At 38.3% G+C, this 13,318-nt stretch overlaps 1 protein-coding gene across 1 annotated transcript; it reads left to right on the top strand.

Moving 5' to 3' along the window:
- Positions 1 to 920: 920 nt before the first annotated feature.
- On the top strand, positions 921 to 13,145 carry LOC129437722 (uncharacterized). Its single transcript, XM_055196017.2, has 4 exons — positions 921 to 1,133; positions 4,811 to 4,924; positions 12,424 to 12,460; positions 12,650 to 13,145. The coding sequence occupies exons 1-4, from the start codon at positions 1,080 to 1,082 to the stop codon at positions 12,766 to 12,768; spliced, it is 324 nt and encodes a 107-aa protein (XP_055051992.2). The 5' UTR covers positions 921 to 1,079; the 3' UTR covers positions 12,769 to 13,145.
- The last annotated feature ends 173 nt before the right edge of the window (positions 13,146 to 13,318 follow it).

Consider the following 13,318-nt stretch of genomic DNA (forward strand, 5'->3'; position numbering starts at 1 on the left):
AGGATAAAGAGAAAACAACTTTTTTTTATCTCGAGATCACCAGAAAATTAAGTTATGATCACGAGAAGAACAAGCAAGCAAAAATAATAATATCACATTTACTCTCTCGACTTCCGTAAAATATAGAAGTGTAGGTGAAACAAATGATAACTCTGGTAGCACACATGCATTATAGTTTGTTTAAAGTACACAAGTGCTCTGAAAAAGGTTAAGCATCAATTATTTATGGATGCAAGCAATTAGGTTTGTTTTTGTTTCTAATGCAATGAAAATCATATGCGTTGAAATGTGTCTCAAGTGTCGTAACATTTCTTTTATTAGTGATAATTGTTTAAGTTGTACTATTGCTCATACTTGTGCTTTGATTTTTTGGTATTTTGCTATTTAAATAAAAAAAATTAAAAACAGGCAAAAGATCCCATAGATATACTATAGATAAAGGACCACAGCACAAATAAACAAAGGGTACCATCTATGGTATAAAACTTTATTGTGGTGCTTTATTACAACTTTGTTAAACTAGTTTTGTTTTTATTATTTAAATTAATGCATTTTATGGTGTGTTAATGTGTATAATTGTGCTGCTGGTTTCATGAATATGATTGGCGCCTAAACTACAGGAGTAATGACATCATACTTCCTGTTATCTTTCCAGTTATTTACTGATCAAAGTCTGATTAGATTTTCAGAACCTTACCTTACCAGTGAATTATGATAATGTTTTCTTTACAGGAAGACCTGTTTAAGTTATAAGGTACAAGAAAAGAATGAGCAAATGCTGTTATTACTTCCTTTAGCCAACAATTCTTCCTTTTGACAGAGTAATGCCCATTATCAATTTATAACTTCCTGCTTTATAATCAACAAGGTAAAGCCAGAGATGTCAGCCTGGGTGCACACAGGAAAAGATTACATGCCTCCTATTTCTGTAACGCAAAGCTCTTTAACAGACTTAGCACTGCTGTGCGATTGTGTCTGGCTGAAATCGTAGTGTGTCTCTTTTATCACCGGGTTGACGTGCTCTGCGCAGGACTAGCCAGAGTTAAAAACAAAGCAGGACTTCAAACAGGCCTTCAAACATGCTGGTTACAATGCTTTCTGCTATGTACATGATGGTGAGAGTAGCTGAACAGGTAAGACAACTCATTAGATTAGATCTTCCTCCAGTAATCGCCATTCATCAACATAGCTGATCAATTGCTTGAAATTCCTTTCATTGTTTTATTTGGCAGACACTGTGAGCTATGACAAAAATGCTAGATAGAGACAAATGTGTATTTTATCAGACCACAATAATCAGTGGCGTGAACTTCTTCATGGATATACTCCAAATGCAAGAACAACATTCATTTTGAAGCCCTACACTGTAAAAATGCAGGGTTAAAAATGGACGAACCCAACCCACTGGGTTGTTAATTTATCCTATGCTGGGTCAGGGTGTCCTGCAGCACTTTTCAGTTCGGGCGGCCCACCTAAGCTGGGAAACCCTACCACCTTAACTAGGTCATCCAAAAAAAAATTTCACTGCACAAAAGGCCGTCAACTGCATCTCGGAGAATAGCGTGGACGCACTTCACACTGCTAGCGGGCACGCGCACCACATGGCCGAAATGAGAGAAAGACAAGGTCCGTCACTGTCTGGAGGATAGCCAGTTGATAAAACATTTAATTCATTAATAATCTAGTATGTGTTCATTTTCTGTCATAGTTTCTTTAAAATTGAGTTTTATTTGAGTGTTTTAGCGGCCCCGTCCACCCGCACAACCCTACCACCTTAACTAACAATTTTTCTGCGGGAAACCCTGCTGGGTTGTTTTAACCTGTTGTTGGGTCAAATAAAAACATTTTCTGAGTTAATTTAACCCAACTGTTGGGTTCGTCTCTTTTTGACCCAACACTGCGTTGAAAATAACCTTTTTTAGAGTGTGAAGAACATACAATTTCATTATAAAGTACCAAAAAGTGCAGTGGTTCTCTGGTGTACTTGATGACCTCTGACTCTCAATATACTGCAGGTATTGTTAATACAGGTTATTACACATTTGTAAGGTGCTTTAGATAAATTTGTCCCACTGTAGTCAAAAATTTTATCAGTTAAAACTCATCTTTGTGCATTATAATAGGTTTAATCTGTCACAGTAATATCTTCATGCTTTAAACAGCTTGAATGTAACTCTACATATTTCCTCATTTAGTATGCGGATCTATGAATATGCAAATTAGTCCTCGCCTCTACTAAATTGCACAGCTTGGATCATATATATGAATATGCAAATTAGTCCCCACCTCCACTCTTCCGTATCACCTCGGACCATAGATGTAAATAAGTCAGTTTTAGACATAACTGTATCGGTACATTCCCATGGGGCGAAAGCCTTGATGGAAGGCTTGTCTGAAGCATGGCCAACAGCTAATCATAGTGGCTGCAACACATGCCCCGGTCTTGCATAAATGTAATTGGCTGGCTCGGACTAGGTTATTTGCATAAGGCGATCTGATTGGCTGACGCAACACGTTGGCGCTTGAAAAGTTGGGAAATGTTTAAAGAGTAACTAAACTCCTGGTCAGAGCCTGACTCCACCCACTGGCAGTATTTGAAAAATGCAAGAAAAGTGGGCAGATCCCAACGGAGATAGAGGGGATGAACTAAGCTACGTACCAAGTGTGTGGTGAGATCGTAACAAGGGCGTGGTGAGCTTGAACCTGCTTACGTCACGAGGCATTTTTTGGACCCAACATCCAATAGGAAAATTCAACTGCAGTAGCCACCTTTCAACCTGAAGAGGGCAGCACTCAGACGTTTTTACACCATATATTGTAGTATTGAAACACTTTATATTCAAATGTCAAAAAACTCACTAAAATCAATGAACAGCACTAATAAAGCCCCATTCTTACAGATCATTAAGTTGGTTTAGGGTTTAGTTACTCTTTAAGTTCTGCTGCGAGCAACGGCAGTGACGCAACGGATCCACAATTCAGTTCAGCAATGCATGACGTCACCCATTAAAGGTAAATGAGAAGCGTTAACGCTTACGCCATGTGTGAATGTACCGTTAAGTTTGGTTTCACACAATACATACGTGAACTGCGCATTTGCAGCACTCATCTAAGCACTGTTGTTAACAGATTACAGCACATACTCTGCATGTGTGAGCAGCACAGAAGCAGAGCTAAAGCAGCGAATCTATATGGCTTCCACACATAATATCTATAACTCAAACTACTGATCCACTTGTGTTGATATAATTGGTTCGATGTTTATGATGTTGAAAATCAAGCCGATTATTAACCAGGGGAATGAGACTCCAATGTCTCCAATTTTATGAAGAAAATACTTTGCAAATGTTGTTTAATGATGAATTGCACATGACTTGTCTTTAAACTTATTAAAAACTCGGTATCACTTTACTTGAAGGGGTGTTCATAAGACTGACATGACACCTTCATAATCAAGTTCAAGTTCAACTTTATTTATATAGCACATTTCTTAACAGCCACATTGCTGACCAATACACAGTTCAATGCATTCACAGCTAAAATAACAATTATTTAAGAAAATTTAAATATAAAATAAAATATGAAAAGAAAATAATGTATTCATTGAAATGTATTCATTCATTGAGCAGATATGAACCCCTGTGCAGTCATGAAAAGGCTTGAGAGAAAAGGAGGGTCTTTAACAATGACTTAAAACTAGAGATGGAAGGTGCCGTCCTAATTTCTAAGGGCAGAGCGTTCCATAAGCGAGGATTGGCCACAGAAAAGGCACGCTCTCCTCTGCACTTGAGTCGTACACGAGGGATCACTAACATAGCCTGGTCAAAATTATGACATGAATGGGATTTTATGCACGTTTATGACAACTGTCATTAAGTGTCATTCATTAAATTATGTAATTTTTTAATGCAAAGATGACATTGTTAGCGATGCCTTTGTTAAGACAACTTGTCATAAACCAATACATCATAACATGTCATGACAACTTGACACTACCAAGAAAACATAACTGACCACTTTTTACCAGTGATACAAATTGAATTTGTCATTAAAATGTCATTAATTGTTAAAACTCGGTCAAATAGTCTTATAACAGCATGATTATTTTTCTTGACCTCAACTACAATGGTACAAATATAATTTGTCAATAAAATGTCATTACAGTAAGTGTTAATACTCTGTCAAATTTTATAAAAGCATCATGCGTTTAAGACATAAAATCAATCATCCAATAATAATAATAATTAAAATTGATACAATTTTATTGCGTTTGGAGACCGATTCACTTAAAATTAAATGAAAACAGTACAATAATTGGTTAAGCCATGCAGCCTTGGCTCCATATAACTGGAAAAAAGTTAATTACATTAAATTAATTAGTGAAACGTTTTATTTTTTCTTCTATGTCAGAATTTTCAGAACACTCTGTGATGTTATGTGTATCAGTTTTTATGTGTACCTAAGTCTTTAGGTTTGCCAGTCATTCCTGGCCAGATGATGAATATTTATTCTCTGAGCCACAGTTATAAATATACTGAGGTGCATGACGCCACAATGCAGAGACTTAATATTCTCCACAGAGGATTAGAATTTAACCGCTGGAACTACACCGATTAACACAGGATAAGTTTTGACACGACTGTTCTGTTTATTCCACTAATGTGAATTGATTTCATCGAAGACAAGATGGAGACTTTCTAATTACCGCTTAGCATGCAAGAGCGTGACACATCATGAGTCATATAAACCTAGTTACCTTGATGCAGACGTATATGCTTACACTGTCACCTCATTGTGCCTTGTATTTCAGCTGGGTGTTCGGTGGGTCCGTCAGCAAGAACCTCTGCCCTACATGGTCTCACAGCCTCTGCCATGGCAGGTCCACTGTGTCTCCCAAAGCAGAAGAGGAAGCCGGACAGAAGAGGTGACAATCTTCTCAATACATTGAAGTTACAAAATGTGACATTTGGTTTGTGGTTTGAATGCCAAGCATGGTCAGACATTACAGGTGTCATTTGAGGTTAATGCCACAAACACACACAGAATTCCCCTCTCTGTTAACCTCAGAAGATCTAAGCTTGGGCAACTCTCAGGTACCTGTAATCCAATGGAAAGGGATTTGTGTCTCAATTGTTCGTAGTACCCCGAATAGGCTTTTTTACGCACAGTTCACTGATACATTGACTAAAACTTGATGTTTTTCTTGGCTTATAGATTTATGTCACAGCACAGCAAGAACTGCACAACCGAAAATGCACCAATCAGTCATGGTTTGCTACGTGCTGTTGCTAATCGGAAGCAGATGGTATTTATAGTTAGGAAGGAAGGGACACTGTCATAAAAGAGGGCATTTTTATTAGGTCAAATTTGCATATGTTCTCCTCAAGGAAGAGTCAGCAATATCTTTGGTTCGTTTTCTAAGAAAAGAGAAATAGGCGAAAAAGACCAAAAGCCACAAACCTCCAATTTTTAAAAGTTATTTTTGGGAGCATTAGACAGCAGTTAAAGGGACACTCCACTTTTTTTGAAAATATGCTAATTTTCCAGCTCCCATAGAGTTAAACATTTGATTCTTATCGTTTTGAAATCCATTCAGCTGATCTCAGGGTCTGGCGCCAGCACTTTTAGTATATCAGTGGCGGCTGGTGACTTCTTTTTTTGAAGCGCACGATGCAAAGTTCGTCACAACATGTATGTAGCTTGTTATGTGTGTGGTTCGTCATTTCAAAATATGTGTTCTGCGCTTTGAGAGATCGTGTGTGCATCACGTGTCATGCCAAAATAAGTGCCTGCTGCCTTGAACTTGAACTTGAAAAGAGACGCTCGCGTTTGCCAGATACTCGCATAATCTCATGCGTAATCAGAGTTTACTATTAAGGGAGTGCCTAGCGTGTATTTTGGGAACGTGAGCGTCTCTTTTATCATAAATGGTTTTGACACGTGTGCAGCAGGCACTTATTTTGACAAAACACGTGATGCACACAGGTTCTCTCCACACGCATGACACATGTTTTGGAAAAGGGAACCACACACGTGACAATCCGAACACTTATTTTGAATTAGCGCATCCTCGGAAGAGCAGTCACGAGCCGCTACTGTAGTATATAGCTTAGCATAATCCATTGAATCTGACTAGACTATTAGCATCGCGCTAAAAAAGAATATTTTTCCTTTTGAAAACTTGACTCTTCTGTAGTTACATTGTGTACTAAGACCGACAGAAAATTAAAAGTTGCGTTTTTTTACGCAGATATGGTTAGGACTATACTCTTATTTTGGCATAATAATCAAGGACTTTGCTGATGTAACATGGCGACAGCAGGCGTAGTGATATTATGCACTGCCCGAAAATAGTCCACTGCCATTACTTTCAATGGCAGTGGACTATTTTTGGGCAGTGCGTAATATCACTATGCCTGCTGCAGCCATGTTACATCAGCAAAATCCTTGATTATTTCACCCGAATGAGATTATAGTCCTAACCATATCTGCCTAGAAAATCACAACTTTTAATTTTCTGTCGGTCTTAATAGACGATGTAACTACAGAAGAGTCAAGTTTAAAATAGGAAAAAATATCGAAATGCTTTGGTTATTTTTTGAGCGCGATGCCAATGGTCCAACCAGACCCAATGGACCGCGCCAAGCCATGCCAAAAGTGCCAGCCAGACCCGAAGATCAGCCGAATGGATTCCAAAACGGCAAAAATCAAACGTTCAACTCCAGGGGAGCTGAAAAATGAGCATACCCTCAAAAAAAGTGGAATGTCCCTCCAAAGGGGTCATAGCATGAAAATGCGACTTTTTTAATGTTTAAGTGCTATAATTGGGTCCCCAGTGCTTCTATCAACCTATAGAAAATGTGAAAAAGATCAACCCAGTAACTTAATTTGAGTAAGCCATTTTCTGCAAGCATGTGAAAAATTAGGTTGTTCAGATTTCGCCTGTTTTGTGAGGTAGGTAGCAAGGCGAATTACAATAATACCGCCCCCTTTATCTGCACTATCCAACCACAACACTGACATTTAGTGCCGAGAGAAAGAGAGAAAGAAAAAATACTTGACAGCACAATTGAGTTTCAATTACAACAAACCACCATCATCATGATCAGTGTTTGCATTTCATCAGCTCATTTGCATTTTAAACGACACACCAAAAAACGGCACACTTTTGCTCACGCCTACAAATTTGTGATTTTACATGCTATAAAAAATTATCTATATGCTATTTTGAGCCAAAACTTTACATACACACTCTGGGGATTTTTTTTACATCTTAAAAATATCTCATAATATGACCCCTTTAAGAAGACAACAGGGTAGATAGAGGCGTACAGGACAGGCAAAGGACCTCGAGTCGGAATCAAACTCAGGTCGGTAAAAGCGGATTATTTAAGAAACTTCAGATTTTTGTTTTCATAAATAGTCTGCTGGTTATGTGCCTTAAAGCAAAACTATGTAGTTTTTTTACCTTTAAATAATGTCTCTAAAATTATTTCAGTGATAGAACAACTTTTAACTGGACAAACTGTACTGTTGCTGCAACCTGAGCAGCCTCCTAGCTGCTACAAGCACACTCTGAAAGTCCAGTTTGGGGGTAGAGCAGACAGCCCCGCCCCTCCCCCTGCCTGCAGAAGAGTGTCTGATACCAGGCACTGTTGCGCTTTTCAACCACATGGGGGAGCTGTAAGTCATTTTTACATGGAAACTACATAGTGTTGCTTTAAACCAGCAACCTATTACCAGCCCTGTGCTTTAACCACTACACCATGCACACAATTTTTGTGCACAGTGTAAAATTGTTCAAGTCAGCAAGCAAAAGAGTCAAACCAGATTGCCAATGATTACATCACTGCACACTGAGGTTTCAAGCTCTTCATTACGCTAAGCAAATTCTAAAATTAGCTTTTGGCTTTATACTGTAGCATTTAATAGATACAAACCTCATCTAAGAGATGAAAATATGTTTGTATTAGGCTATTTAGCAGCTTCTTTTTATTATAAACTGAAGTGCAATAATTAAGCTTTAGTATCTAACTTACAGGTCAAACTTTTCTATGAAACAGTGGCCACGCAGTCCATTTGAAGGTCATGTACACATTGAGTTTTCCATCTCCATTTGAGTGAACATACATGTATTGGCTGGTCCAAATAGCTGAATGGCTGTGACCCTAACATTGCAGGACAGTAGCATGTGTGGAATGTACAACGGAGACGTCTCACACCTGTATGATCTGTCTGAGCCACCATATCTAACACATTCCAGCAGTACAAGAGACTCCAGAAGGACATAAAGGCGAAGTGCGATAAGACTGTTATAGGTGAAGGACAGGACATTAGACGACATTCACACTGCTGTTGACTTCTAGAGTGACGTAAAAGACAAATGTAAAACATTTTTGAGATTCTGTATACTGTTAAAGGGATATTTCACCCAAAACATAACATTTTTATTTTTTACTCATCCTAGCTGCTTATTGTGCAAAACTTACTGGGGTGACCCTTAAAGGTTAATTTTTGTACCAGTTAAATATTCAGGGGTACAAAAGATCCTTAAGATACAGTAATGTACCCAGAAAGGTACAACATTGTATTATGTTTAGTATACTTGTAAAGGTACAAAACGAAACCTTAAGGTACCACCCCAGCGAGAGAAAAGGTACAGTTTTGTTCCCTTTCTTTCCTGATAGTGTAAACATTGAAGGTGAACAGGGATTGGTGTTCCGGTTTTTATGTGACTAGTGCACTATATTACTTCTCAAGTCTCCCAAAGCCACATGAAAGCTTTGTGTGAAAACCAGACCAAAATGACATTTTTAATTTCTCGCTGTCGCTCTGGAATCATATACTGAAAAGGATGATTCATTCAATTTACTTCATTTGTTTTGGGGTAAGTGGTCGCAATAAATTTATTTAAGCTACATTTAAACAAAAGTTTTTCTATTTTTTTTGAAATCCACGCTTAAATAAATTGATTCCGACCACTTACCTTAAAAAAAGTTTTGTACATTGAATGAATCATTTTTTTTCAGTGTATTTACATTTGCATTCATTCAAAATACGGTGGGTCAATACTTCATTCGCATTTGCATTCAAATTATGTACACTGAAAAAAAATTATTCATTGAATTTAACCTCTTATAGAACGGCTGAAATTCCACAAGGGAGCGTATTTGTTCCTCAGACGTTGCACAATAAACGTGACATCTATTATTATAAATCGTGAATGAAAAGTGAGATTCGAACGAACTATTGTTTATAGCAGTGCTTTAAGTGGCCCAAAAGAGGTGCCGGTACTCTATATATATATATATATATATATATATATATATATATAATTTTTTTTTTTTTTTTGCTGACTCGACTCCTATATTGAAGGGGTTTTATATTCAGCAGTCAACAGACGACCTTGTAAAAAATAATAAATCCTTTTATAAGTTTCTGGATTTGCTTGAGCTAGAAATAGCCACTGAACATAAATAAAATGTGCAAAAGGATTTTGAAAAAATACCATTGGAAAGGAAAGAGCTACTGTAGAGCTTTTGAACATAAATAAAATGTGCAAAAGGATTTTGAAAAATACCATTAGAAAGAGCTACTGTAGTGTGAGTAACATTTTCAGCATGGTTAAATGCTAAAACTAGTTGTTCAGATAGAAAGAGCTTAACATTTTTTTTAAAAATGACACCAAGACCATGTCTATGGGTTCAAGAATAACAAAATACTGGCCATTTTAAACTCGAAAGTCATTTATTTTGTCCCATTGTTTTCCATTTTGCGGGTGGTAAAACTACTGGGTAGGTGGTTCAAATTCATTTAAATTTCGCTCACTTGTAGTTTAGCAATTAAACTAAATGTCTATTACAATTTCAAGAATGTTTTCTGCACATCGCCTGAGGAAATCCGAAGTTGCGTCGAGGGGAACCAAACTGACAGCCGCGGCAGCGGAGATTATCACGTACCTACAAGGCTTGCGTCTGACCTGCAGCTATCATTCTGGTTTGGTGGGATGTCAGCCAGCGAGTCCCACTGACCGTGTTCTTTTACTACTCAGAGTCTAAAACAAGGAGGGCATATTAAGTGTTCATTGTATTTTCATTTTAACCGAGCAGCTATGCTTGCGCGTTTCACACACCTCTCCAGAGCACGTTGACACTGCTGACCGTCCGACGCATGCGCTTTTAACTTGTAAACGCAAGGGTGTATGGGTAATGTAGTCTCTGCTCTCGGTGGGACGAATTAGGAAGCGTACATTAAGGGCGCCCTGAAAAGCCGCAGCGCAGCAAAGGATTCAATTAAACCTCTGATTTTTAAACAGATGTGCAAATGAGCGTTCCGGTACGCTAAAAGCACGTTCTGGGCGCACGGAGAGGTGGTGGTACGCTCAAGAGCTATTTTTAGAAGTGGCGGTACTGAGTACCGGGGCGTTCCGGCCCACTTAAAGCACTGGTTTATAGTATTTATATTGTAATTCGGTCAGAAACGTCAAGATTGTGAGGCGAACAAATCTTTTTCTATTAAAAGGCTTGGATATTCCATTTCCTTGGACTTTTGGGGATTTATGAGCAATTTGTTTTGGACAATTTCACCGAAGCGGATAAAGGGAAGATTTTGAAGGTAAGTCAATATCCTAAATCGGCGCCACCCAGTTTAGGTAACCAACAACTATTACAGTTTTATGACTGCTATAAATCATATTATGCTTTGTGTGTGTGCGCTTAATGGAATCCTGAGAGTCTAAGCTTTCAAACGATGTGCTGCATGACCATATATTTTGAAGATATTGGGCCCTATCTTGCACCCAGCGCAATTGACTTTGTCAGTGACGCATGTATCATTTCGTATTTTGCACTGGCGCACAGCGGGTTTTTCCCTCCACAGACGCACGTCGGCAAACTAGGGAATGAACTTGCGCTCCCTGGGCGGTTCAGCGCAAAAAAGGAGGCGTGCTCCGGCGCAAACCATCTCTTATGCTATTTTGCCGTTTCAAAAAACAATTGCGCTACTAACCAAAAAAAAACTAGTCTAAAGTCAGTGGGGCGTTGCGCGTGGTTCATTATGCTATTTTAAGGGCGCATGCTTGACCATAATGTATAGCGTGCACAACGCGCATTGCTTATCTAATCTACACAGATGCAAAAGTTTTTTTTGCAAATCATAAATTGTTACTATAAAAAATATAAGATAAGGGAAATCATTAAATCATAAATTGTTACAATAAAAATATTAATACATGAGATAAGGGAAATCATTGTGGTGAGCATTGTGGTAGTTTTTATTTATTTTGTGTGGCAACGTTAAACAATTATCATGCAAATAACGATTAAAATATTTTCATAAGTTTGTTGTGTGACTGTATTACGTTTATTTTATCTAAATAATAATTAAAATGTTTTCATAAGAAACCTTCATGTATGTGAACTTGATTTGTAAGTGTACTTTGGGGTTGGACCTTGCTTGCGTTTCTTGTTTCCGATTTCAAAGCCCCCAAACCCTTTCAGCAGTGAGGGTGGACGCAGCGATGTCCTCCTGTGTGCCCGGCGTGCCCGATTTATGCTGGCAAGCTTGGGATTCCCCCGTCTCCTGACATTGTAGTGCTTGGCGCAGCTGATGAGACAATTGCGGCTATTTCCTCTCACGCCTGTTTAACCGACGCTGATTTGGGCAGGTTTCTCCCATCCCTATACAACAACTCAAAACAACTTCTCTGTTTTTGACTGCTCTTACAAGAACCTCGGGCTGTGAACCGCTCCTGGCGTGCACCTGTCAAATCCGTCATAATAATAGCAACCCGCCATGGAACTTGCGCCCTTGATTGGTTTATTTGACGTTACGCCCAAACCACACCTATGAATAATGAACCTACTTCAGACCAACCCCTTAGTGATTTGCGCCCGGCGCAAGACTTATTTCTCCCGCCGGGAAAATAGCAACAGCGCCCAAGATCCGCCCACAAAGTCACTTGCGCTTTGCGCTTCGGAGTTGCGTTTCAGATCGTTAAAATAGGGCCCTTAATGCTTCAAAGTTACAATGACGTTTATGCAGCCTCACGTGCAAGGGAGGGGGTGTACCGTGTACGGCACAGTGTTCCTTATCAATTTTTTAAGGTAAGTGGTTGCAATCAATTTATTTAAACTTCATATAAACAAAAGTTTTATATTTTATTTTACTTTACTAATCTTTTTTGTTTAAATGTAGCTTAAATAAATTGATTGCAACCACTTACCTTAAAAAAGTAAATTCAAGAGTAAATTCAATGAATAATTTTTTTCAGTGTAACAATTTATGCATCCACAAATGGCTAAGTCAGTTCTATAAAGTCATGTATGAAACAACACGAGAAAGTAAATGAAAGCAAAATTAACTTTTTTTGCTAGCTGTTTACTTACTATACAGTAATTTTGCCTTTTGTGTTTTAATTCCCAGGGCCAGAGAAGAAACAGCATAGGAGTTTACAGAAAGAGTAAGTACTGTTATTTTCATTTATGCATTTGGCACACTTTTATCCAAAGTGACTTATACTGTACGGGAATCGAACCCATGATGACATTATGTAACAAATACCCAACAATGTTGGGTTACCTACAGTAGATAAATCCCACTCAGTAAAAGTACAGAAATGTCCACTTTCTTTTTTTTTGTGTTTTTTCAGACTCTTCATCTAGTAATGGATATACTGCTTCATCAAAGACTAATGCAGACAAAGCAGCATTTACAATTCAGCACCAGTACAAGAAATACCAGCAGAAGCAGCAGAAAGACCACAATTGAAAGGTCAAAGCTAAACCGCGTCCCTTAGCACTGCTCAAGATCCATCTGCGTCCAAATTTATGTACTTCCCTGCCATATAGCATGCAAACAGCAGTGTGTCAAGTGAGCACCTGTTTAGTTTATTTTTTTGTGATGTAGTATAGTACAGGTCAAGAACATGACAGGTGCCAACATGATGTACATGTTGCATATCCGGTGATGTACAATATGTATAGTACAGACCTGTACATACACTCTCAGAAAAAAACCCCAGATGTCGATATACTCCAGGGCGGATCTGCACCGGAGTCCATTGCTATCTGGGAAGTACAAAAGCTGTCTGGGGTGGTACCCTTTCAGAAATACACCTACAGGGTGCATATCAATACCTCAAAGGTACAGGGTAGGGTGACCAGATGAGATTGGCTGAAATTCGGGACGGGGGGGGGGTTCATCCAATAATAGTTTTATTTATTAATTTTATTCAATAATAAAAGATAATGAATTTCAAACGGAATCAATCATATTAATATAAGTACATATGCATATAAATAAATTTATATAATACGTA

This window comes from Misgurnus anguillicaudatus, chromosome 24 (assembly GCF_027580225.2).
Source record: "Misgurnus anguillicaudatus chromosome 24, ASM2758022v2, whole genome shotgun sequence".
Lineage (NCBI taxonomy): Eukaryota > Metazoa > Chordata > Actinopteri > Cypriniformes > Cobitidae > Misgurnus > Misgurnus anguillicaudatus.

Bases quoted from the DNA above. Each gene is read 5' to 3' on its own strand.
- LOC129437722 (XM_055196017.2), top strand. From the start codon at position 1,080: ATGCTGGTTACAATGCTTTCTGCTATGTACATGATGGTGAGAGTAGCT. The intron at 4,925-12,423 runs GTGACAATCTTC...TTTAATTCCCAG, and splicing joins GAGGAAGCCGGACAGAAGAG to GGCCAGAGAAGAAACAGCAT. The intron at 12,461-12,649 runs GTAAGTACTGTT...GTGTTTTTTCAG, and splicing joins CATAGGAGTTTACAGAAAGA to ACTCTTCATCTAGTAATGGA.